This window comes from Emys orbicularis, chromosome 25, assembly GCF_028017835.1.
Source record: "Emys orbicularis isolate rEmyOrb1 chromosome 25, rEmyOrb1.hap1, whole genome shotgun sequence".
Lineage (NCBI taxonomy): Eukaryota > Metazoa > Chordata > Testudines > Emydidae > Emys > Emys orbicularis.
The window spans coordinates 13,066,525-13,092,434 of NC_088707.1; the positions used below are offsets into that span (position 1 = coordinate 13,066,525).

The 25,910-nt window shown below is 48.6% G+C and overlaps 1 protein-coding gene across 1 annotated transcript in view; it reads right to left on the reverse strand.

The window, feature by feature from the left end:
• Positions 1-8,578: 8,578 nt before the first annotated feature.
• Positions 8,579-25,910, reverse strand: part of WNT9B (Wnt family member 9B) — a 61,223-nt gene continuing 43,891 nt past the window's right edge. Inside the window, exons 5-7 of the mRNA XM_065422836.1 lie at positions 20,328-20,584; positions 11,072-11,337; positions 8,579-9,055 (exon numbers count right to left, since the gene is read on the reverse strand). Of these exons, the coding sequence (XP_065278908.1) occupies positions 8,579-9,055; positions 11,072-11,337; positions 20,328-20,584 (1,000 nt within the window). The remainder of the gene's footprint in view (positions 9,056-11,071; positions 11,338-20,327; positions 20,585-25,910) is intronic.

The following is a 25,910-nucleotide window of genomic DNA, read 5'->3' on the forward strand; positions in this document are numbered from 1 at the left end:
GCTGGCAATGCTCCTACTAATGCAGCCCAATATGCCCGTTAGCCTTCTTGGTAACAAGGGCACACTGCTGACTCATATCCAGCTTCTAATCCAATGTAATCCCCAGGTCCTTTTCTGCAGAACTGCTGCTTAGCCAGTCGGTCCCCAGCCTGTAGCGGTGCATGGGATTCTTCCTTCCTAAGTGCAGAACTCTGCACTTTTCCTTGTTGAACCTCATCAGATTTCTTTTGGCCCAATCCTCTTAATTTGTCTAGGTCCCTCTGTATCCTATCCCTACCTTCCAGAATATCTACCTCTCCTCCCAGTTTAGTGTAATCTGCAAACTTGCTGAGGGTGCAATCCATCCCATCATCCAGATCATTAATAAAGATGTTGAACAAAACCGTCCCCAGGACCAACCCCTGGGGCACTCCGCTTAATACTAGCTGCCAATTAGACATCGAGCTGTTGATCACTACCCGTTGAGCCCAACGATCTAGCCAGCTTTCTATCCACCTTATAGTCCATTCATCCAATCCATACTTTTTTAACTTGCTGGCAAGAATACTGTGGAGACCGTATCAAAAGCTTTGCTAAAGTCAAGATATATCATGTCCACTGCTTCCCCCATATCCACAGAGCCAGTTATCTCATCATAGAAGGCAATCAGGTTGGTCAGGCATGTCTTGCCCTTGGTGGATCCATGTTGACTGTTCCTGATCACCTTCCTCTCCTCCAAGTGCTTCAAAATGGTTTCCTTGAGGCCCTGCTCCATGATTTTTCCAGGGACTGAGGTGAGTCTGACCGGTCTGTAATTCCCCAGGTTCTCCTTCTTCCCTTTTTTAAAGATGGGCACTATATTTGCCTTTTTCCAATCATTCGGGACCTCCCCCAATCGCCACGGGTTTTCAAAGATAATGGCCAATGGCTCTGCAATTACATCAGCCAATTCCCTCAGCACCCTCAGATGCATTAGATCCGGACTTGTGCATGTCCAGCTTTTCTGAATAGTCCTTCAGCTGCTTGGTGTCTGCTTAACCTGGTCCTTAACCTGCTGTATTGCTTGGTGTCACTACAGGGCAGAGTTAAGGGTTGTTAAGGGAGCCTTAGCTGTTCATATCCACACCTTACCATGCCTGGATTTCTTTTTAAGTTTAACCTTACTGCTGAATTTCCTGGGGTTGTAATGCTTGGTTGGGGATAATTACAACTTCTCTGCAATGAACTGTACCATCTGTTGCTGAGCTGTACTTTAGCTCTATTTTAACATTGGTTTTGTCTGAGACTAGCAAAAGGAGGGGGACCCTAGCCGTCTCCAGGCAAGGCAGCACGTCTCTGAACTCAAGAAGCGGCTACACATGTCCTGTCCTACTGCTGCCCTGCCTGGAGCAGTTCATGCCAGCAGAGAGGGGACACCCTCCGGCCTGGCACCTCTGCACACCTAGCTTCAAAAGGGCTTTAGATCCAAAGCGAATGGAAGCTGCCGGTCCTGACCGAGCCCACAAGAGCTGTTGCCCAGCTCAGTATCTGGGGCTAATCATTCCCTTCCTCACTTTCAGAAGGACTGAAAATAGGCTCCCCAAAGCTGCCTCAGCAGTTCAATGCTATTGGGATGGAGCATAAATCTTCCCCGGGGCTCCCCCAGCTGCCCAGTGCTGGGTTGACTGGAGGCTCAAGACTCCATGGAGCAGCTACAAGGCCAGAATTTTTGAGAGCGCTCTGCTCCCGCGTCGGCATCTAAAGAAATGGGCAGGCCAGCCGGGCTCCTGAGCTCTCGTGGGTGCTGAGGGCTTGGAGAGCTGGTCCTCACTCATCGCAGGGCTCTCAACTCCAGCAGGAAGCAGCTGAAACCTTTGGCCTGGGATTTGGAGCAGAGCTCCAGGCTCTGAGGAAGACTGGCCTTGTGGATCGGGTATTAGAGCGGGAGTCTGATAATCAGGGCCGGCTCCAGCATTTCTGCCGCCCCAAGCAAAAAAAAAAAAAAGCCGCGATCGCGATCGGCGGCAGCAATTGAAAAAAGAAAAAGAAAAAAAGCCGCGATCGGCGGCGGGTCCTTCGCTCCTAGAGGGAGTGAGGGACCTGCCGCCCCCGAATTGCCGCAGGTGCCGCCCCTCTCCCTTGGCCGCCCCAAGCACCTGCTTGTTAAGCTGGTGCCTGGAGCTGGCCCTGCTGATAATACCCGTTCAATGTCTGGGTCTGCAACGGATTCCCCTGGGACGCTCACTTAATCTCTCAGTTCCCCACCCGTGAAACAAGGCTAATAATCAGCCATCTGCCTTGTTTATTCAGACCGTAACCCACTGGGGCAGGGCCTGGCTCGCTCTGTGGACATGTGCAGCACCCAGCCCAAGAGAGCCGTGGTCGCTGGCGGGTTCCCGGTACTATGGCAACACAAATCAGAGTGGAAGGTATTGACCTGGGCCTGGGTAAACATCTCCCTTCCCACCCCTGGCCGGCCAAACGAGCTGGGGAGGGAGTGATGGGGAGAATTCACTGTCGCCAAGGCAATGGGGATGCTTTGGGCTGTTCTGGGCGGGTCCATGGTCTGAGGTCTGGACAGGGGATGGGCGGGTGAGTGCAGGCTGTGAGCAACACTGTGATAACAACATGGAGACCCACCCCCAGAGGAGGGACGGGGTCGGTGATATCCAGGAACACCCAGGCCAGCTCTTTGCCCAGGAGAACATTACGGATCGGTTAGAGGAAACAGGAAGAACCCAGCGCCCCCTACCCACATTATTCAGGGCTGATTTGTGGCCCATCAGAATTCTCCCTTCTTCCAAAGCAGGTAAAGAGCCCCCCCTCCTCCATCCCGGATCGCCCGCGATAACATGCATCCCTGCCACTGTTAGTCTAGTGCCTGAGGAAGGGGGAACTGAACCCAGCCTCGTCTGCACTGGTGCAGGGAGACGCTTTCCCACTGCCCGGGATAGGTCCACCAGGAGCCACAGTTGCTTGCTGAAGGCAGCGTGGTCTGGTGCCGTGGCTCAGGGGGCTCTGTTAGTTAGAACACACACACTGGCTTCCTTGAAGTTACTGATCATCTCCTGGCAGCTGGGCTTGTCACCGCATGCGGGGGTGGAGTTCCCAAACCTCCCCCTCCTAACCTGGCCCCTGGGGTGACCCAGGATCGCTCACTCCATTACTCCCGCCTCTGCAGTAAGAGGGGGCTCTGTCTAGACTGCGAGCTGGGGTAGGACTCCTCTGCTCAGGTACCCGCACTTGCCTGGCGCTCAGGGACCCAGCAGGACTATTGCTGGCAGCGGAGCTCTAGGAGCACGGGAAGGGAGTGGAGGCACCTCTGAGGACAACCCCCCCTGAAACCAGTGGGGATGTAGGCAGCTGGGCTCCGCTGCTATTTCTAGCCATGCTAGTTCAATGAGAATAGCTGGAGCACATGTACAGCAGCTGGGAATCAACCCCGTAGCTCCAGTGTAGATGCAGCCTTTAGCACTGCAGGGGGGAGCACGTGGCTAAGTGCAGGTAGACAGACCTAAGTGATCTCTGCGTGAGCTTGCACTCTAGAACTAGGGGTGTGGCCAGGGTGGCAACTTGGGCTAGCTGCCCCGGTAGCGCCAGCAGTCAGGCATGATTGTATGCAGCAGCCACACTGCAGTTGCAGAACTAGTGTGTATCTGCCGACCTGCCCGGGGGAAGCCTGCTCCCAGGCCCAGCTACCCTGCAGACATATGGCAAGAGCAGAGGCTGGCCAACAGGGCCAGGTGTAGCACTGCTCATCAGCTTCTGAATGTCAAAATAGCTGCAACTTTCCTTTGTTTGTGGGTGGGTGGGGGAGGGGAGGGATCCGGAAATAGTTGGATGTGATATTGGTGAAGTTTCTACCATAGAGTTGGCAAAAAATATTTGAAATTTTGAAAATATTCCCAATAAAAAGCAGAAAGATGTGTGTGTTTTTAGAAATAATTGATATTTATGGACCACCAAAGCAGATTGGACATTAGTGCAACACTTCTCAGAAACTGACAGCCATACAAAATATATAAATTAAAAGTTATAAGAGACTTCTGTACAGCTTAGGAAAATGTACAAGGACTGGAATGCAATTTAAAAAACATACAAGCTTATTTCTTTCAGGGAGCTCGCCAAAGAATATAAATAAGAAATCTCTCTTTCCTTGCCCTAAATGCTGTACATTTTGAGGTAGAGAACTGCTTTATTTCCCTTAGAGCACAACGCAATATTTGGTTTCACACCATTAGTTCATTACACTAATAGTTCCAAACTCATCCCCTCTGCTTGTGGCATGAACTAGAGCTCAGGTGATTAGTGAGAATGAGGTTGCCACTTATTACCCTTCTCATAACAGTCTCCCCCTCCCCCTGTGCTGGCCTTGTCACTTGTCTAATGGAACATCAGGGGACCATCTTTTCATTGTGTGCACAATGCCTAGTGCAATGGGCCACGGATTCCTCGCTGGAGCATCCAGGAGCTACTGCAATGCAAACAACAGGACGGTCTTTCAGCAGTAGTTCCTTGGGTTGGCCAATTACGCAATCTCTTCCTGAGCAATTTGAACCTCGGCTACGGGCAGGTGCTTCTGCAGACGCTAAGGAAACAGCCCATGGTGCCTCTGCTCCAGTTCTCGCTTCCATGCAGTGTTGAGCTGATAACCAGACTAGGCCTCGTTCGGCCTGACCCCCTGGCAGGGCACCTGAGACCCTGTTGAGAGCTCATCGGAAAATGGGATGCTCATGGAAAATTTCAACTTTGTGGCAAAAGTCAACCCCCCGAATCTTCCCATTCAGAAATGCAAGTGTGGTGCCTCACGTCCCCCAGGTCCTCTATGGGCCAGACTCCCCAGCCTGACCTCTTCTCTCGTGCTGACCAGAAGGGAGAGTCAGAACCAGATCTTGCCCTGGCAATAGTAGCAGAGCTGTAACACTCTCTCTGTGGTCCAGCTGTTAGCTGGAGGGTACCAGAGGCACAATATGTTGCTGTGGGTTACAGAAGCAAGTTTTCCTTCTGGAAGGCTTTGTGGCAAAATGGAAGAGACTAGGCTTTATTTCTATTAGAAACTGGAGTCTGTGCCCAGCTCTGCCTGCAGTGATGTTGATCTGTGAAATGGGTGAATGCGGTTACAAGCCAAGGTCTCCTATCTTGGTGGTAGCCAAGGGTCATGCAGCGCACAGAAATATTAGACAGCGGGCAGTGGAAGAGCTGGGCGTAGAGCTCCTGGTCACTCAGGTTACTGCACCTCCTCCTAAGGGGACTCCCCCTTTGGTTTTACTTCCCACAAGTTGCAGCGTGTCACTATCCCCAAACTGCCTGCTGGGGGGGGAAAATCACAGGACTCGTGCTCAATGCAGGAAAGCTGGCAAAACGGCAGTGGCCTGGTCCCCCCCTAGAACAACACTGAACCTCTGCCCTAAGTGCCCAGGCCAGGTCCAGGCTCTAGTGGCAGTGGGGAGGTAGATCATAGCACAGAGGGCAGTTCACAACCCTCCCCCCTCCAGGCCCCACACCCATCCCGGGGGATTTTATCCCTTCATGGAAAACTGCTGCTGCTTCTTTCCCCTTTTGCACTCACTCTGAGGAACTTGGAAGGCTCATGCTCCGGGAGGATTAGCAGGAACACGTAAATAACGAGCTGTTCATTATTAATTCCTAAGATATTTAGAGTGGTAAAAATTTAAGGCAGATTATCCCCATTGGCACTAATGGGCAGGTCATAAGCACTGTGGCAGGACGTTCCCTGGTCTGGCTAATGCTGATTTAGTGTAAGGGATAAACCCACTGCTAGCCAACAGAATATTTTAGTGGCCTCCAACTATCAATTAAGAAATACACCTCTACCCCGCTATAACACGAATTCGGATACAACACGGTAAAGCAGTGCTCCGGGGGGGCGGGGCTGCAAACTCCGGCGGATCAAAGCAAGTTCGATATAACGCGGTTTCACCTATAACGCGGTAAGATTTTTTGGCTCCCGAGGACAGCGTTATATCGGGGTAGAGGTGTAGCTAGATTTGCTCTGAGCCAGTCAACTTCAGCATCTTTAAAAAAAAAAAAAACAGAACACGCTGGTTTGGTTTAAACTAAATGGTCACAAGCTCATATATAAATAGACGCACGGGCATTAATTTACAGTCTCAAAGCCATTTTTTAATACTGTGTGGAAGTGAGCTAATGAACCTGTGTCTGAGACTCAGACTTTAAGGTCAGAAGGGACCCTCATGATCCTCTAGTCAGCCCTTCCGCACGGCACAGGCCACAGACCCTCACCTTCCCCTTCCAGTATCAGACACCTAACCTCTGGCTGAGTTACTGAAGTTCTCAAATCATGCTTTCAAGACTTCAAGTTACAGAGAATCCACGCTACAGAGGAAGGCAACCTCCCTCCAGGGTCTCTGCCAATCTGAGCAGGGAAAAATTCCTTCCCAACCTCAAATATGGTGATCAGTTAGACCCTAAGCATGTGGGCAAGACCCAGCAGCCAGACACCTGGAAAAGAATTCACTGTAGTAACAACTCAGCGCTCTCCCCATCTTATGTCCCATCACTGGCCATACGAGATATTTGCTGCTAGCAGTCACAGATGGGACTGCCAACAATGGCATATAGCCAATCAGACCATCCCCTCCATAAACTTACCAAGCTCAGTCTTGAAGCCAATTAGGTTTTTTACCCCCCTGACTCTCCTTGGGAGGCTGCTCCAGAACTTCACTCCTGTGTTGGGTAGAAACCTTCACCTAGTTTCAAGCCTAAACTTGTTGATGGCCAGTTTATAGGCCTTTGTTCTTGTGTGCACATTGGCACTTAACTTAAATAACTACTCTCCCTCCCTGGTATTTATCCTTCTGATGTATTTATAAAGAGCAATCAGATCTCCCCTCAGCCTTCATCTGGTTAGGCTAAACAAGCCGAGCTCTTTGAGTGTCCTCACATGTCACAGCACGAATGGGTTACAACTTGGACGCACACCAAGGTTAGAAGCTAGACAATTGGGCTCGAGGTCTAGCCCTGGCCTATTTAACAGCACCAGAACGTTGCCAGCCTCTTGGGGGAAACTCAGCTGCACCCAAACTCTGTCCTGTTCAGGGCACCCGCAGCCCCAGTGCACAGGGGCCAGTTCAGATTGGAGAATTCAAACCCACTTTCTTTCTCCCCCGACCCTCCAAGTTCTCAGGGATTTGGATTTGAGGCTGCAGTTTTAAATCTTCCACTTGAGAGGAGTCAAAACACCTGCAGCCTGGGGAGCCCCCCACAGCAACATCTTGCTAACACCTAAAAGTCACCAAGCAGAACTGAGGGGTAGGGTAGGGGACTAGGAGTGAAGAGACTGGGTTCTCTTCTCAGCTCTGCTGGGCGAGCAAGTCCCTTCCCTTCTCTGGACCCGTGTTCCCACCCCTCCCGGGCCTGCCTTGTCGCATTAGGTTGTGAGCACTTCAGGGCAGGGATGCTGCGTCTTGCTGTGGTTAACATTTTGAAATTGCTTAAGTGACTTAGGCACTTTTTAAAGTTTTACCCAATCCATCTGCAGTGACCAGCACAAGAGAACCCCATTATCCTTTCCTCTCCTTCCCGGTGGAATCTGGGACAAAGTCCCTCAGGGTTTGTGTTCCCTCCCTAACCCATTTCTCTGCAGCTGGTTGTTTTTACTCCCATCAAGCACAAGGTTCCTAGTGCATTAGTGTTTCTGCCATCTTTCCCTCTCCCCAACTTCTCTCTGCCCTTTGTGTGTGAGCTGTCCCTGACCCAGCCTCTAGTTCTGCAGAGATTCCAGGGCCAGAAGGGACCACGGAGATAGACAGGAGATCAGACTAGACTAACACAGGCCAGAGACCTGCCCAAAATAATTCCTAGAGCAGATTTTAGAGAAACATCGAGTCTGGATTTAAAAATGGTCAGTGATAGAGACTCCACCACAACCCTTGGTAAATGGTTCCACTAGTTAATTACTCACTGTTAAAAATGTGTGCTTTATTTCCAGTCTGAATTTGGCTAGCTTCAACTTCCAGCCATTGGATGGTGTTACATCTTTCGCTGCTGGATTGAAAGATCAAGTCACCCCTTAACCTTCTCTGTTAAGGGTGCATTCCTTGAGTCTATCGTGTTTTCTAATCCTTGAATCATTTCTGGGGCTCTTTGCTGAACCCGCTCCAATTTATCAACACCTTCCTTGAAGTGTTGCTACCAGAAGTGGACACGTTATTGCAGCAGTGCCAAATACAGAGGAAAAATAAACTCTATTCCTACTCAAGATTCCCCCGTTTATCCCAGAATCGCGTTAGCTCTTTTGGCCACAGAATCACCCTGGGAGCTCATGTTCAGCTGATTGTCCACCACGACCCCCGGCTCTCTTTCAGAGTCACAGGACGCAGTCCCCCAGGCTGTATTTATGGCCTATATTCTTTGTTCCTAGCTATAGACATTTCGCCACATTAAAATGCACATTGTTCGCACCCCTGGTTCACGGGACTATTGAGCGTATCCTGTGCCATGGCCCCTCCGCCTGCAGAGGGAGAAGGAGTGAGCGTGCTGAGTGCCCTGCAGCAAGCAGTGCCTGCCTCTGCCTCGCCCCAGAAAGGGGCCTGGCTCACTCCTGCGCTTTGCATGGATTCCTTTCCTTACATGAGCCCTAGTGCTTGCAGCTGTAGATCACCTCCTCCTGCATGCACTGCTGACATTCCACATAGCAGCACCACTGCACTTGGCAGTGGCAAGAGAAGGTGACCATCCGGCTCTGCGTATTGTAGCCACGCCCACAGCACAGGCTGTCACAGCTGGCCTCCCGGGAGCATGTCCTTCCGGCAGTGCCTAGTGAGTATTTGCTGGGCCGGCAGAAGCTGGGCGAGTCCTCCACGTACACCAGATCTGTGGGGCGTGGAGTAGCCGGGCTTTTGGGGGAGTGGCCGTGTCTCTGCGTGCCCACGAGCTCAGAGTGCCCCACAGCAGCATTCGTGGCACTGAAGATCTTGACAGCATCGTCATAGCGCAGCTTGAGGATCTTGCCAGTCTCGTGGAAAGGGGAGAGCTGCTTCCAGCAGGTCCTCACGGCACAGGAGCCCGAGACACCATGGCACTTGCACGTGGTTTTGAGACCATTCTTCACGGCCTGAGGAGGAAGAAACTCCAGTTAGTATTTGCAAGGACCATGGGCCTAGCTCTCGGTATAGAGAACACTGCACAGAGAGCATCTCAAAGCACTGCCATGTGGGATGCCAGTCCTGTGTTACCGATAGGGAAACTACGGCGCACCAGGACGGGTCGTCATAAAAATGGTTCGAAGGGTGGAAAAATGCCTTACAGCGAGCAACTGACAGAGCTCAATCAAAAAGAAGAGGGAGAGGTGACTCGATTCAGCAGCTAGGGATCTTCACAGGGAGAAAACACAGGGTATTAAAGGACACTTGAATCTAGCGGAGAAAAGCAGAAGAAGAACCAGTGGCTGGAAGCTGGAACCAGACAAATCCAAACGAGAAGTTAGGCCCAAACTGAGCAGGGAGGGGGATTAACACTGGAATGAGCTACCAAGGGGAGTGGTGGAGTCTTCATCTCAGTGTCTCCAGATCAAGCCAGGAGGCCTTTCTGGAAGATGCTTTAGTCAAACAAGTTATTGGGCTCAGCACAGGGGTGACATTTAATGGCCTGCGATAGTTGGAGGATCTAATGGTCTCATCTGGCCTTAAATTATGAATCTATGACAAGCCTTGCCCAAGCCTTGCCCAAACCAGCAGAGGCGGATTTACTATGAAACAAACAGTGCAGTGGCACAGGGCCCCCAATGACAGGGGGCCCCCAAACTGCAGGACAAATCTCATCGGACAACCTGCCCCCGAGTCCCGGCCGATGGCGCAGCAGGGCTCAGGCAGGCTGCCTGCATTCCCTGGCCGGTGGCCCCAGGCCGCTCCCAGAAGCGGCCGGCTGCTGGCCCGTCTCTGCGTGCCCCTGACGGGGGGGAGGTGGCTCCACACGCTTCCCCCTCCCCACAAGGGGCGTGCAGAGATGTGCCAGCAGCAGCAGAGCAGGGCTAAGGCGGCTCCCTGACCATGCTGCCTCCCTCCCTCCGCGCCACTCCTAGAAGCGACCGGCGTGTCTCTGCGGCCCCTGGGGGGCCGGGGTGTCTCCGTGTGTTGCCCCCACCCCGAGAGCCAACTCCGCAGCTCCCATTGGCCGGGAACTGCGGCCAATGGGAGCTGTGCGGGCGGCACCTGTGGGCAGCGGCGCACAGAGACCCCCTGGTCCCTCCCCCCCACCTAGGAGCCGCTGCCAGAGGGGTGTGGCCGGTCGCTTTGGGAGCTGTGCCGCCTATGGTAAACATCACCCCCCTGACCCTTCCCACACCCCAACTCCGTGCCCCAGCCCAGAGCCCGAACCCAGCACCCAAACTTCCTCCCAGAGCCCGACCCCCAAACCCACACCCACACCCCCTGCCCCAGCCCAGAGCCCAAACCTCGCACCAAACTTCCTCCCAGAGCCCGACCCCCGCACTCCCTCCCGCACCCCAACCCGCTGCCCCAATCAAGGTACCTCACTTTATTTTCATTTTCATTTCCTTCCTATTACTTAGAATATAGGAGGATGAAGAAAAAAAGAATGAAAAACAGGGGGGAGATAAGAGAGAATGTTCTTTTTCTTGGCGGGGTCCCGAAAATGGAGCTGCACACAGGGCCCCACTAACTCCCAATCTGCCACTGGGTTGAAGCCAGGAGTCCTGACTCCCAGCCCCTTTCTCTAACCACTTGCCAGCCCTGCATCTCTAGCCAGACTCAAAACCCAAATGGCCACGTGAACATGGCCGGATTTACCAAGGGCACAGTCATACACCGACTTCACAGCGTCACTATGCTGCTGACAGCGGGCACCCAGTTTCACAGCAGTGGGCATATAGAAATCACTCCTCTCTATAGGCCCAGGCCCCTGCCACCCGAGCGAAAGGAGACTTTTTGGTTAACTCTCAGTAGCACAAGGCCTATGCCCCAGGTAAGCAGTTCTGACTAGTCAGAGGGGCAGCGGCCGCTCTCCCTCACCGCACCAGTTCCCCTGTAGAAGACATGACGGCAGAGGATAAGTCAAGATGTTTGCATCTGATCCTTGAACCCTTTCTGCGCCCCGTGCTCTGTCCCCTCACCTTGATGCCCACGTTGGTGTTGTGGATATCCACCTTAGCCCGCAGGTCTTTGCCGATCTTCTTCTGGCCCAGGAAGTTTTTGAGGAACTTGGTGCTGTATTTGAGGTTGTCGCCACATACTCCCCATTGCCAGGCCTTGCGGTTCTCCAGGTCTGGAGAGTCATCGCAGGTGCAGCGCTCCATGCGTCCAGCGCTGCACGCCCGGGCCAGGGCGTGGGTAAGCGCCGCAGAGGACACTGCATACAGGAAGGCGGTTTCCTTAAAACCTGCACAAGATAGAAAGGTTAAGAGAGGCTGGGAATGAGGACCAGGCATTCACCCACATAACTGGGCTCTCTGCTGTATCCACTCAAAGAAATGCCGGGCCCTATTCTATGGGGAGAAGGGATGGTATGGTTTGGATGGCCTACATCTCAATCTTCTGGGTGACAGACTATCATGCTCCTGACTAGTCTAGCACCCTCCCTTCCTGTTGCTCGTTGAGCGAATGGGGTAAACAGCGCAATCATAACTCTGACACTGCGTATCACGAATGTAAAGAACCAAGGTGTTAAGGGACAGAAAGGAAAGAGGTTCCTCAAGTGCCCGGACACGGATTCTAGAACCTGGGGGATACAAGAAATCACAGACATCCATTTATAAGAAAGAAGTTAGACATCACTGGTATTCCTGAAACCTGAGCGAAATGTTAGTCACTGATCATGCTGGGTTAGAAGATGCATAGAATTCCAGGCCATAAGGGACCACGGTGATGATCTAGTCTGCCCCCCTGTATAACCCAGGCTGGAGAAGTTCCCCAGAAGAATCCCTAGAGCAGATATTCAGGAAAATCATCCAATCTTGATTTATAAATGGTCAGTGATGGAAAATCCACTGCGACCCTTCGTAAATTATTCTATTAAAATTCCCATCTGAATTTGGCTAGCTTCAACTTCCAGCTATTGGATCAGTTTAGACCTTTCTCTGCTAGACTGAACAGCCCATTATTAAATAATTGTTCCCTATGTAGGTAGTGATTGTAATTTAGTTACCCTTTAACCTTCTTTGTTAAGCTCAATAGATTGAGCTCTTCGAGACTATCACTGTAAGGCAGGTTTTCTAATCCTTGAATCAATCATTCTTGTGGCTCTTCTCTGAACCCTCTCCAATGTATCAAATTCCTTCTTTAATCGTGGACACCAGAACTGCACACAATATACTGGCTACAGTCACATTAGAGCAAGGTACAGAGATAACCTCTACTCCCTACTCAAGATTCCCCTGTTTCCTCAACCAGTACAGAACCAGATTGCTGGTATGTAAAATTAAAAAGGTCATAGAGGAGTTTTGACACTAAAGGTCTTGGAGAAAGCCAGCAGGTGAAGAACACACAGTTCAGACAGACATATCCATTAGTGGAGGATTTATTAAAGGGGATACCCTATATTCAAGTAAAGAGGATAGCGTAGAAGTTGATAAAGTACAGGTAGGAACCAAAGAGAAACATTCAAACAAACAAACAAAAGAGTCAAATTCAATTACATCACATGAAGGCAGACAACTAAATATTGACAAATTTTATAAGTGTCTCTATACAAATGCTAGAAGTCTAAATACTAAGATGGGTGAACTTGAGTGCCTGGTATTAAATAAGGATATGGATATAACAGGCCTCATAGAAACTTGGTGAAATGATGAGTGGGATATGGTAATACCAGGGTGCAAAATATATAGGAATGATTTAGTAGGTTGTGCTGGTGGGGGAGTGGCATTGTCTATGAAAGAACACAGAGTGAAATACAGTATAAATCTTAAATGAATCAAACTGTACCATAGAATCTCTAAGGCCAGACATTCCATGCTTGACTAATAAGAGTACAGCAATAGAAATATACTACCGACCACCTGACCAGGTGAGTCTGAAGTGTTCAGGTAGATTACAAAAGCAAAAACCAAATAATAATGGGGGATTTCAACTATCCCAATATGGATTGGATATGTGTCACCTCCGGACAGGATGCAGAGATAAAATTTCTAGATACCATTAATGGCTGCTTCTTGGAGCAGCTAGTCCTAGAGCCCACAAGGGGAGAGTCAATTCTTGATTTAGTTCTAAGCGGCACACAGGATCTGGTCCAAGAGGTGAATATAGCTGAACTGCTCAGTAATAGTGACCTTAATGCAATTAAATTTAATATCCTTGTAGGGGGTAAAACACCAGAGAAATCCACCACAGTAGCATTGAACTTCAAAAAGGGGAACTGCACAGAAATGAGATTAATTAAACAGAAATTAAGAGAAACAGTCACAAGAGTGAAATGCCTGCAAGCTGCATGGAAACTTTAAAAAAACCTCCATAATAGAAGTGAATATATTACTAGATCTTACTATTAATATACTAAATGTATATCCCAAGTGTAAAAAACAAAACAAACAAGAAACAGGACACATGCTACCATGGGTAAACAACAGAGTAAACAAGGCAGTTAGAGGCAAAAAGGAATCCTTTAAAAATTAGAAGCCAAATCCTAGTGAAAAAAATAGACAGGACCATAAACTTTGGCTAGCCAAGTTTAAAAGTATAATTAGGCAGACCAAAACAATTTGAAAAGCCAATAGCAAAAGACAAAAACAAAAGCAGGAAGTCTGCCAATCAGTGGGGCCACTGGACAATCAAGGTGCTAAAAGAGCTCTGAAGGCAGACAAGGCCGTTAGAGAAATTAAATGAGTTATTTGTATCGGTCTTCATTTCAGAGGATGTGAGGGAGATTCCCATCCCTGAGCCATTCCTTTTAGGTGACAAATCTGAGGCACTGTCCCAGATTGAGGTGTTAGAGGAGGTTTTAGAACAAATTGATAAATTAAATAAGAAGAAGTCACCAGGACTAGATGGTATTCACCCAAGAGTTCTGAAGGAACTCAAATATGAAATTGCAGAACTATTAACTGTGGTATGATGTAACTAGCTTCTGTACCAGATGGGTGGAAGACAGCTAATGCAACATTATTTTTAATAAAATGGCTGCAGGCTGGTAAGCCTAACTTCAGTACTAGGCAAACTGGTTGAAAGGACAGAATTATCAGACACAGATGAACACGATTTATTGGGAAAGGGTCAACTTGGCTTTTGTAAAGAAATATCATGCCTCAGCAGTCTATTAGAATTATGGCAGGGGGTCAACAGGCATGTGGGCGGTAGTGATTCAACCGATATAAGTGCCTTTGGATTTTCAGAAAGCCTTTGACAAGATCCCACACCAAAAGTTCTTAAGCAAGGTAAGCTGTCATGGGGTAAGAGGGAAGGTCTTATCATGGATCAGTTACTGGTTAAAAGATAGGAAACAAAGGGTAGGAATAAATGGTCAGTTTTCACAGTGGAGAGAGTTAAATAGCAGGGTCCCCCAAGGATCTGTACTGGGACCTGTGCTTTTCAACATATTCATAAATGATCTGGAAAACAGGGTGACCAGTGAGGTGGCAAACCCTGCAGACAATATAAAATTACTCAAGATAAATTCCAAGCAAACTGCAAAGTGTTACAAGGGAAACTCTCAAAACTGGGTGACTGGGCAACAAAATGGCAGATGAAATTCAATGTTGATAAGTGCAAAGTAATGCACATTGGAAAACATAATCCAAGTTATGCATACAAAATGATAAGGTCTAAATTAGCTGTTACCACTCAAGAACGGTCTTGGGGTCATCATAGAGAATTCCCTGAAAAAGATCTACTCCATGTGAAGCAGTGGTCAAAAAAGCTAATAGCATGTTAGGAACCATTAGCAAAGGGATAGATAGTAAGACCGAAAACAAAGCCACAATAGACTCACTATCTCAGAAAGTGCACTCTTTATTTGTGATTAGGGGATGAGAGCTGGATACGAGTCAACAGTGTGCCCTTGTTGCCAAGAAGGCTAACGGCATTTTGGGCTGTAGAAGTAGGAGCATTGCCAGCAGATCGAGGGATGTGATTGTTCCCCTCTATTCGGCATTGGTGAGGCCTCATCTGGAGTACTGTGTCCAGTTTTGGGCCCCACACTACAAGAAGGATGTGGAAAAATTGGAAAGAGTCCAGCGGAGGGCAACAAAAATGATTGGGGACTGGAGCACATGACTTATGAAGAGAGGCTGAGGGAACTGGGATTGTTTAGTCTCCAGAAGAGAAGAATGAGGGGGGATTTGATAGCTGCTTTCAGCTACCTGAAAGGGGGTTCCAAAGAAGATGGATCTAGACTGTTCTCAGTGGTACCAGATGACAGAACAAGGAGTAATGGTCTCAAGTTGCAGAGGGGGAGGTTTAGGTTGGATATTAGGAAAAACTTTTTCACTAGGAGGGTGGTGAAGCATTGGAATGGGTTACCTAGGGAGGTGGTGGAATCTCCTTCCTTAGAGGTTATGGTCAGGCTTGACAGAGCCCTGGCTGGGATGATTTAGTTGGGGATTGGTCCTGCTTTGAGCAGGGGGTTGGACTAGATGACCCCCTGAGGTCCCTTCCAACCCTGATATTCTATGGTTAGGGAGATGGTTATATGTCCCCCCCCCCAGTTTTCTATCATTCTGGCACACATTTTATGCACCAATTTCTTTGTTTTTAAGTAGACAATACTGTACATAGATTGTTTCTATCTAAATATATATGAAACAAGCAGAACTTAAAATATAAATCAATACAGGTGACTTTCAATATGTAGAATCTGTTTGACTCACACAAGGTTGTGCTTCGGTTTATGTGGCCCTACTGTGTAATAAGACTGAGCACCACTGTCCTAACAGATAAGGGGAACTGATCACAGAACTAAAAATTAATGGTAGCTTAGGTACAAGTGATCATGGCTTGATCACATTTATAATGTGCAAGCAGAATAAATTCCAGACCACAGGATATATATACTTTGTGAAATTGGCCCTATTAAAGCACAAAGTTGAAAACAAGAGCCAAATCAGCTGGAAGGAACAATTTAAGAACAAGGTTGAATGACATTTTTTGACCAAAACTTTTCAGTGAAAAAAAAATAAATAAATGCAGATTCAGGTTCACTGAAGCATTTTGCAAATCTGTCAATTTTGCTGAATTGTTTCGGTTGAAAAAAAACCTCAGTAAATTTCAGAAAAAAAAAAATCAAAGTGTTGTTTTGCCAATCAAAAAGAAATATTTCGTTTGTAATAAAAAATGGTCTGTTCTGAAATTTCCTTTATTCTAAAAATTAAACGTAAAAAATGCTCAAAATCGAAACAATATTTGTTCAGCTCAAAACAAAGTTCTCAACTTTTCACTTTGCCAAACATTTTGAAAAATTACAGTTTCAAGTCAACCTGAAACTATTTTTTCAATTTTTCAGAAGTGCCATCGAACCAAAATAATATGACATCTCTGACTCACACAGTGCTAGTAAAGTATAAATAATGGCATCGTAATTAATAACCTGCATGTTTTTATAGAAAATAGGTCTTGTTAATTAAACTTGATACAGTTCTGAGGCAGTTACAAATTCAATTGACACAAGTAACTGTCAAGATCATTATAAAGAGACATGGTGGGTGAGGTATGGAGATATACCTATCTCATAGAACTGGAAGGGACCCCAAAAGGTCATTGAGTCCAGCCCCTTGCCTTCACTAGCAGGACCAAGTACTGATTTTTGCCCCAGATCCCTAAGTGGCCCCCTCAAGGATTGAACTCACAACCCTGGATTTAGCAGGCCAATGCTCAAACCACTGAGCTATCCCTCCTCCTTAGGAGGAGGGGTAGCTCAGTGTGTCAAGATAGTAGACTGACCCTAAGACATTTGATTTAGCCCTGCATTGCATTCTGAAAGAAAAAAAAAATCAATGCAACATATATTTAATTTATTAAAAACTGGCCAACTAAATGCGAAATCATCCTCCACTATGGGTGTTTCTAGTGGGATCCAACAGTGACCTGTTCTTGACCAAGTACTAGTCAAGATTTTCTCCATGATCTGGAAGATAGTTGAATATCATGGCTGGTAAAATATGCCGACAACTCAAACTGGTGGAATGATAAATAATGGTGAGGATAAATCATTCTACAGAGCAATCTACATCATTTGGTGAGCTGGGCTCACGTGAACAACATGTTTTAATACGGCCAAAATACAAGGTCAGGCATCTTGAACCCAAGAATGTAGGTCACCCTTATGAGGTACTGAGAAGAGGTGACTGAAGAGGATGAGAGGGTCATTGTGGATAGCCAACCGAATACGGGCGGTGACTTAGGGCGAATGCAAACGTTGGATGTTTAACATAGGCATGGGAATACTGAATAGGAGGAAGGAGTTACCACTATGGCATACAGCATTAGTGAGACCATGACTGGAATGGTCTGTCCAGTTCTGGTGTCCATGCTGCAAAAACAATGTTAAACTGGAATGGGATCAGAAAATAGCTACACGAATGATTCAAGGTCTGGAAAACCTGCCTTATAGTGAGACTAAAACAGCTTGGTGTATTCAGTATAGCCAAGAGAAGGTAAAGAAGTAATTTGATTGCAGTCATGTACCTACCTGGGGAAAGATTTCTGATAGCAGAAGGCTCTTTAATCTAGCAGATAGGGTTACCAGGTGTCCAGTTTCTGACCGGAACACCCAGTCGAAAAGGGACCCAGGTGGCTCCAGTCAGCACCATCGACCAGGCTGTTAAAAGTCCGGTCGGTGGTGCAGCGGGGGCCCAGGGCTCAGGCAGGCTCCCCACCTGCCCTAGCTCCGCACGGCTCCCGGAAACAACCATCAGGTCCTAGCGGTCCCTAGGCCAATGGGCAGCCACAGAGGCTCCATGCGCTACCCCCGCCCCTGGTGCCGGCTCTGCAGTTCCCATTAGCTGGGAACTGTGACCAATGGGAGCTGTGGGGGCAGCGCATGGAGCCTCCCTGGCCGCCCATGCACATGGCCGATTCCTAGGAGCTGCAGTAAGCACGGCTGGGACCCCGTACCCCAACCTCCTGCCCCAGCCCAGAGTCCCCTCCCGCACCCAAACTCCCTCCCAAAGCCTGTACCCTGCACACACACCCCAACACCCAGCCCCATCCCAGAGTCCCCTCCTGCACCCCAAACCCCTCATCTCCTGCCCCACCCTAGAGCCCTCATCCCCCCCCCCCCACACACTCCAACCCACTATCCCAGCCCAGTGAAAGTGAGGGTGGGGAAGAGCGAGCAACAGAGGGAGAGGGGATGGGGGTGTTCGGTTCTGTGCCATTGGAAAGTTGGCAACCCTTCCAGCAGGCAAAGGCAGAACAAGGTCCAATGTTGGAAGCTGAAACCTGACAAGTTCTAACTATAAATCAGGCTCATATCATTTGTAAATGAGGCTAATTAATTATTGTCGCAACTTGCCTTGGGATGTGGTGGATTTCCTTTTGCTTGGGGTCAAGACTGCATGTCTTTCTAAAGGATGCTCTAGCTTGACCAGCAGTGATGGGTTTGAGGCAGGAATCCCTGGGTTACATTTTCTGGCCTGTGCTGTGTGGGAGGTCAGACTAGATGATCCCAGTGCTTCCTTCTGGCCTTAAGACTATGAATAGTGCACAGTACCTCCGAGGGTGCTAAAGGGAACAGTGTTCCCAGAAGTGCTACCTTGTAGATTAAATTTACCTGCAGTCCTGACTATTTGGGATCACTAATGCTTGCATGGCACTTGCAGGGAGAGTCTGAGTGTTAACCCTGGTGTCCAATTCCCATTTCCCTTAATTATACTGCCTCCTAAAGGCCCCTGGTAGTTTCACTTGGAGATAGGACTGGAAGGGTGGAAGTATCCTAAGTTATTCCATAGCATGACTGTGCAGCTGTTACATTTCTGCCATGCTTTGCCCCAGAGTTGGTTGCATTTCAGCAATGGTCAAGTTGATGTGTGCTTTTGAGATTAAAACTTTTTCAAGGAATAAAATTATCTATCATCAAGGATGTGTGTGCCCAGCAGTCCAGCTTGGAGTGATTAAACATCCCATATGCCACATTATGCACATTTACAAACCATGCAGCAAGCTCTGGGCTAGAGTAAGCAGCCAAAAGTTCACTGCTTGCACCCACGTACGCCAAGGCCAGGTTTGGTCCTGTATGTTCTTAGGGCGAGCTGACGTTCTGGGTCTTAGAGCAGGGGCTCAGCCCTCAGACCCCAGGTACAGAGGGGGGCCCAATGTGATTTTAAGCCACCATTGCGGTTTTCCAATTCTAGGCCTACGTGATCCCTGGGGAAGCTAGGCAACCCAAGCCAAGCGACCTGCGGGCAGCAGCAGTAGACAGAATGACTGTCAAGGCATCTGCTAAGGCCCCGCCCCCGTCCCAGGCACGCACACTCCTCTTCCTCACATGCCAGCGTGCGCTGGTGTTACTCCGTTCTCGCATTCTGGGGGGTGGGAGGGCAGAAATCCATCATGCTGCCAGAGCAGGAAGGAAAATCCCGCTTCAATTCTAAGGCCAGCAGCGGCCATTATGATCACCTCGTCTGACCTTCTGCAGAACACAGGCCGGGGACCTGCCCCACTAATTCCCACATCCCGCTCAGCTTCTGGTTGAGCTGGAGCAGATCTGTCTGAAAGAGGCATCCAGTCTCGATTTAAAGACTCCAAGTGACAGAATCCACCACATCTCCAATGGTTAATTCCTCCACCTGTAACAACTGGCACCTTAGTGCTAGTCTGAAGTTTTCCAGCTTTAGCTGTCAGACATTGGATTTTGTTCTGCCCTTTTCTGCTAGATTAAGGAGTCCTTGGCAGTCAGGAATCTTCTCGTGTAGGTACCTGTGGTGTGTGCTCAAGTCACCATTTGGGTAGGCAATGAACACACACACACACACACACACACACACACACACACACACACACAAAACCCTTCTTAAGATAAAGATTCAGGGCCGGATCTCAGAGTTTAAGGGACCTTTCACCCCTCGGTGACTGATTCAGGTGAATAGCCACTCTTGACGGCTCCTCTCAGGTGGCCTGTTCAGTTGCCTGCATGAAAGGAGTCTAATCTCAGTCCTGCTCCCAGGGGTCGGAAATCCACATTACAATAGCTGTCCTCAGCAGAGAGAGGCCAAGGATGGAATGGGCCTAGAGAGTGGACTGAAACCCGGTGGCGAGGGCAGAGTGCCTGCCTGGTCACTGCCTGTTCTGTGGGCAAAGAGCATCAATCCTGCCCTTTCACTGGCTCGACATTCCCAGAAAAGACTCACGTTCTCCAAACTCAAGCCTGGTTCCCTGCTCTGGTGAGGCCCAGCTACTGCCCAGAATGGGATTCTGTACCACAGGCCAGCAGCTGCTGCGTACCTCTCTTCAACAGGCTGGTCCGTCCATCCAGGCTGCAGTTCCAGCGCTCATTGCGGAACTGGTACTGGCACTCCATGACGCTGAGCCGGACGGCATCCCGCAGGGTCTCCGCCAGCCCCGGCTCCCGCTGGCAGAGCCTTTTCTGCTTACGGGACAGCTTGAGCAAGTCACACTGCTTCAGGTGGGCCTTCCCTTGGGCAGGGTTCGCAGAGGGGCCCAGTGAGGGAAGATGGGTCAGACCTTCCTTCCCGGTCAGGCTGAAAGGGGAGAGAGCAGGGAGAGAGGTGAGTCCAGAGAGACACCGTGGCCAAAGGGCTGACCGGAGGGAGCTTCAGAAAGCTGCTAGTTAGAACACGGCACAGTTACCAGCTCGAGAACTGGCCAGGAGAGCTGGTGAAGAACGGATTTTTTTGGTTTGCTGGCCGTTCCAAAAACAAAAAAATAATAATTAAAAATAAATGGATTGGATGGAACTGAATGCAACCCTGGCAAATCAAAATGGTTGACAAAGATTTCATTTTGGGTTGAACAAAACATTTTTGTTCATTTCAACCAGAAATTAAACAGTTGCATTTAATTTCTGGGCACTTATTCACATTAAAGCAGAGGGCTAGAGTCAAAACAGCCAGAGGAGGAAGGGACATAATCTTTAGCCCAATGGTTCAAGCACTCACCTGGACCATGGAAGACCCAGGTTCAATTCCCCCCATGTCTGACATGGAGAAGGAATTTGGACTTAGGTCTCACGCGTTGCCCGAAAGTGCCCTATCTACTGGGCTAAGAAGTACACTGGTGTGTGCCTCTCACACTCTCCTGTTGAAGCAGTTCCACTGCCGATAAATAATGCAAGTGTCACTGGAGCAGGGATATGAACATAGGTCTCCCCACTCCCAGGCGTGTGCCCTAACCGAAGAGTCAGCTCCACGCTCGCTCTCTGGCCCAGTGACCAGTCAAGTAGTTTATACAGCGTCAGCAGGAGAGACCGAGAACCCGCCCCAGAACAGCCCAGGGGCTTGGGCACTTTCCTGCAATGTGGGAAACAAGTTCAGATGCCATCTCCGCATCAGGCAAATTGAAGCTGGGTCTTTTCCATCCCGGGTGAGTGCCCCAGCACTAGGGTAAGAGCTGTAAGTTAGGTGGCAGCACCCACTTCCTTCTCCAGTTTGGGAATGGTGCCCACTTCCCTGACAACACTTTTTGGCAAACATGTCACATTCACAAATTGTTCCGAGTCCACCGAAAGTGCATTTTTCAGGCAATAAACGATTCACCCAGCTCCACAGGCCACTGCAGCTCAAGCCACTGGCCCATCAGCTCTGGTCTGCCATCACCAGAACTGAGTAAGGCCAGGTACAGGGCCTGATGCTGCAGAATAAACAGAAGATACACACCCCCACAACACACCCACTGCAGAGCACCAACAGCGAAGCTTCCTGCCTGGCCTCTAACGGATCAGGTATGCGTCAAGCCTGCAGCTCAAGTTAGGGTTGCCAATTTTGGTTGGATGTATTCCTGGAGATTTCATCACATGACATTCATCTTTAAAGATTAATCTTTAATTCCTGGATACTCCAGGACAATCCTAGGGGGTTGGTAACCCCAGCTCAAGTACCCGTGTCTGGCATCGCCGGCATTTTCACAATCACACGCTGTTTGTCTACGTGCTCATAGACCAGTTACTGCACAAGGATACAGCAGGTTGCTACATGTCACAATTCATGTGACTGTACTTACTCATAGGTATATTGATCACATTGACCGAGGCCATTCGTAAACCTCTACAGTGCTGCTATAGGCTACGACCAGCACGAAAGAAGAGACACTATGGCTAAGGGCAGTTCGGACCCTGCTAATAATCACAGGGGCGAGTTCTAGGCTCACACAGAGTCTGCCAATAAGGGCAGCGAGTGCTTTATAAATACCTAGTGTCCCAACAAAGTATCCCCAGCCCACATTAACCCTTGGAGGCTCCAAGATCACTGACTGAGTCCACGGCCGGTCAGCCCGAGCTTCCCTCTCCGCCCCCAGAGCGCACACCCTGCTACATCTCACCAACCCCAGACCAAGCCTCGGCAAGGTCACTCAACATCAGCCAAGCGAGCAGCTGCTGGGCTCAGCCTCGGCGGCTGCTCAGCAAGATCTGTGATCCATGGGGTGTGTCCGCAGAAACTAGCAAGCCGTGCGGCAGCCTCAGCTGCCGGGGGGAGGGGGGGGGGGGGATGATAGCATCTGTTCATGGATGAGGAGTTTCAGGAGCAAGCATGGACCACTCCTCCTCAACATGGCCCAGAGCTCTCCCCTGCAGTCCGAGGGATACACCAGTTAATCATTAAACTGGGCTGGGAAACTGGTAAGTTTCCAGTCTATCAAACCCAACGCTCTTTTCTCAGCAGCAGCCTGGGGAGAGCATTCTCCTCTTTACACGGTCACCCACGGTACTCCTTCCTGCAGCAGGGTCCCTCAGCAAGCCGTGCCTTTGCCGAGCAGACTATCTGGCCAGGTGCACCCGTTTTCTGACAGAGGAGACCCTGCGTATACTCCACAATTACTGACACAAACAAACAGTGAGCATTATGGGTATCTGCCCCACACCCCCACCATCAAATTCTGGCTCAAGCACAAGCACAGAGAGCTGCGTTAACCTGTGGAACTCATTGCCACAATATGTCAAGTCAAAGACCTCAGTTAAGGTGTTTTTTTTTTAAATGATTAGATCTATAGTAGTGGTTCCCAAACTTTAACAACCTGTGAACCCCTTTCACTAAAATGTCAAGTCTCACGAACCCCCTCCTAAAAATGAATATTTCCAGGGATTTTCTCCTTTACCTGAGTTTAAATTATCAAAGCAGTGATCTTGCAAATATAAAATTTTGGTTTTGTGACATGCTTATTATTAATTATTATTTATCATTATAGTATTTTTATTACATTATGAAAACAGCAACACTCTTACAAGATCTCACTTTTGTAGCTTGTATCACTTTGAATAAGCCTGTTATAAGACAAGGCTCCTATGTTTCATCAATGAGTATCAGATGTGAAACAGCATGAAGGTATTTAAGAAGCCAACTCAAAGAGTTCCTCCTACACAAGCATTCAGGTCTTGAGCAGTCCAGGCAAACAACGCACGTTACAACAAAGCTTAAACTTGTTCTTCATAATAATTTTAAAACCAATACTAGCTGCCTATTTAATTTTAAAAACAGCAAAAAATATCCGCCTCCCTTTCCATTGCTTATAAGGAGTCTTGAAGTTTAAATCTCCTCAGTGTGATAGATATACTGGCTTTGATCTGCTTAGCTCCTGGAAGTCCAGGGACTCCGGGCTGCTGGCCCCGGGCTGCCCAGGGTCCCTAGGGACAGCTCTGTCCGCCATTAGGGAATTTTCCCCCTGGGAACCCCTGTAACATTTCACGAACCCCAGTTTGGGAACCACTTGAAGATCTATAGGAATATCTTCCTGAATGATCCCAGCTAGGATGGACATAGTAGAGGGATAGAAACCTTCATGATTTAGGACACAAGCCAGGGGTTCAGATCAAGCTTCCCCCATGGACATGTTACTGCATAGCTATCCATTAATTCAGCTTTTACATCTTCCTCCGAAGCATCTGAGAGGCTATGGGACTACAAGGACCATTGGTCTGACTGACTATGGTGCTTATCCAGCTCCTATTCCCATAGTACCTGTGCACCTCACCGTCTCCGGATATGTCAGCTGCACCACTGTACACACAACAGCGACAGAAAGGGGCTTTCCATCGTTGTAGTAAATCCGCCTCTGACCTAGCAGCATCTACGATGTGGGCTAGGTCGACCTAACCACGTCACACAGGGCACGACATTTCCCACAGCCCTGAGCAATGGAGCTAGATAGACCTAAGTTGTACATGTAGCCCATGTGTTAATGGATTTGTCCGCCCAACCCCCTGTGAGGCAGGGCAGTGCTGTTCTCCCCGTTTTCAGATGGGAAATGGAGGCAGAGAGGCTAAGCAACTTGCTCAAGGGCATAAAACCACAGGGTTAGAAGGGACCACAAGGGTCTTCTAGTCTAACCGCTGCCAAGATGCAGGATTTGTTGTGTCTAAATCATCCAAGGCAGATGGCTTCAGCCTCCTTCTGAAAAGCTCCAGTGAAGGAACTTCCACAACCTCCCTAGGCAGTCTGGTCCATTGTCCTGTAGTTCTTACAGGGAGGAAGTTTTTCCTGAGATTCAATCTAAATCTGTTCTGCTGGAGTTTGAACCCACTGCCTCTTGTCCTGCCTCTGTGGCAACAGAGAACAACTTTTCTCCATCTTTTTTAAGGTAGCCTAATATCTGAAGACAGCTATCATGTTCCCCCCACCCCTTTAATCTCCTTGTTTCCAAACTAAACATACCCAGTTCCTTCAGCCTTTGCTCATATGGCTGCATTCCATTCCTCTGATCATCTTTGTCACTCACCTCTGGATCCTTTCCAGTTTCTCGACATCCTTTTTATACATTTATAACCAAAATTGGACACAGTACTCCAGCGGAGGCCTAACCAGCACAAAGTAGAGCAGTACTATCACCTCCCATGATTTGCAATTTTAGGCTGCATTAACAGAGGCATAGCATGCATTTGCTTTTTTGCAACAGCGTCGCATTGTTGACTTATAGAATCATAGAATATCAGGGTTGAAAGGGACCTCAGGAGGTCATCTAGTCCAACCCCCTGCTCAAAGCAGGACCAATCCCCAGACAGATTTTTACCCCAGTTCCCTAAATGGCCCCCTCAAGGATTGAACTCACAACCCTGGGTTTAGCAGGCCAATGCTCAAACCACTGAGCTATCCCTCCCCCCAACCTTATGTTGAGGTTGTGATCCACCACAACTCCCAGATCCTTCCCAGCAGTGCTGCTGCCAAGCCAGTTATCCCCCATTCAGTCTTTGTGCGTTTGTTTTTTCTTCCTTAAGTGTAGCACCTAACGTTTATCTTTGTTGAATTTCATTTTGTCATCTATAGCTCAGTTCTCCAATTTATCAAGATACCTTTGAATTTTCGTTCTATCCTCCAAAGTGTTAGCAACTCCCCCTAGCTTTGTCTCATCTGCGAATTTGATCAGTATGTTATCTATTCCTACATCCAGGTAATTAATAAAAATATGTTAAATAACACCAGACCCAGAACCGAACCCTGTGGAACCCCACTTGAGACCTCCCTCCAATCTGACATCATTCCATTAATAGTTACTCTGTTTGTTTAACCAATTATATATCCCCTTAATGATAGTTCTACCGAGCCCACATTTCTCCAACTTTCTTATGAGAATCATGTGGAACGGTGTCAAAGCCATGCTAAAGTCCAGGTATATTAGGTCTACTGCATTCCCCCATCCACCAAACCAGTTACCTTGTAAAGAAAGAAATCAAGCTGCTTTAGCATGATTTGTTCTCAGTAAATACATGAGGACTCGCTCATCCGGCTATTTGTAAACTGAATGTTTTATACGTTGCTCTAGGAGCTTCCCAGGTATCAAGGTCAGGCTGACTGGTCTATAGTTCCCAAGCGCCTCCTTTTTAAAAGTCACACAGGAAGCCTGTGGCCGAGTTGGAAACTG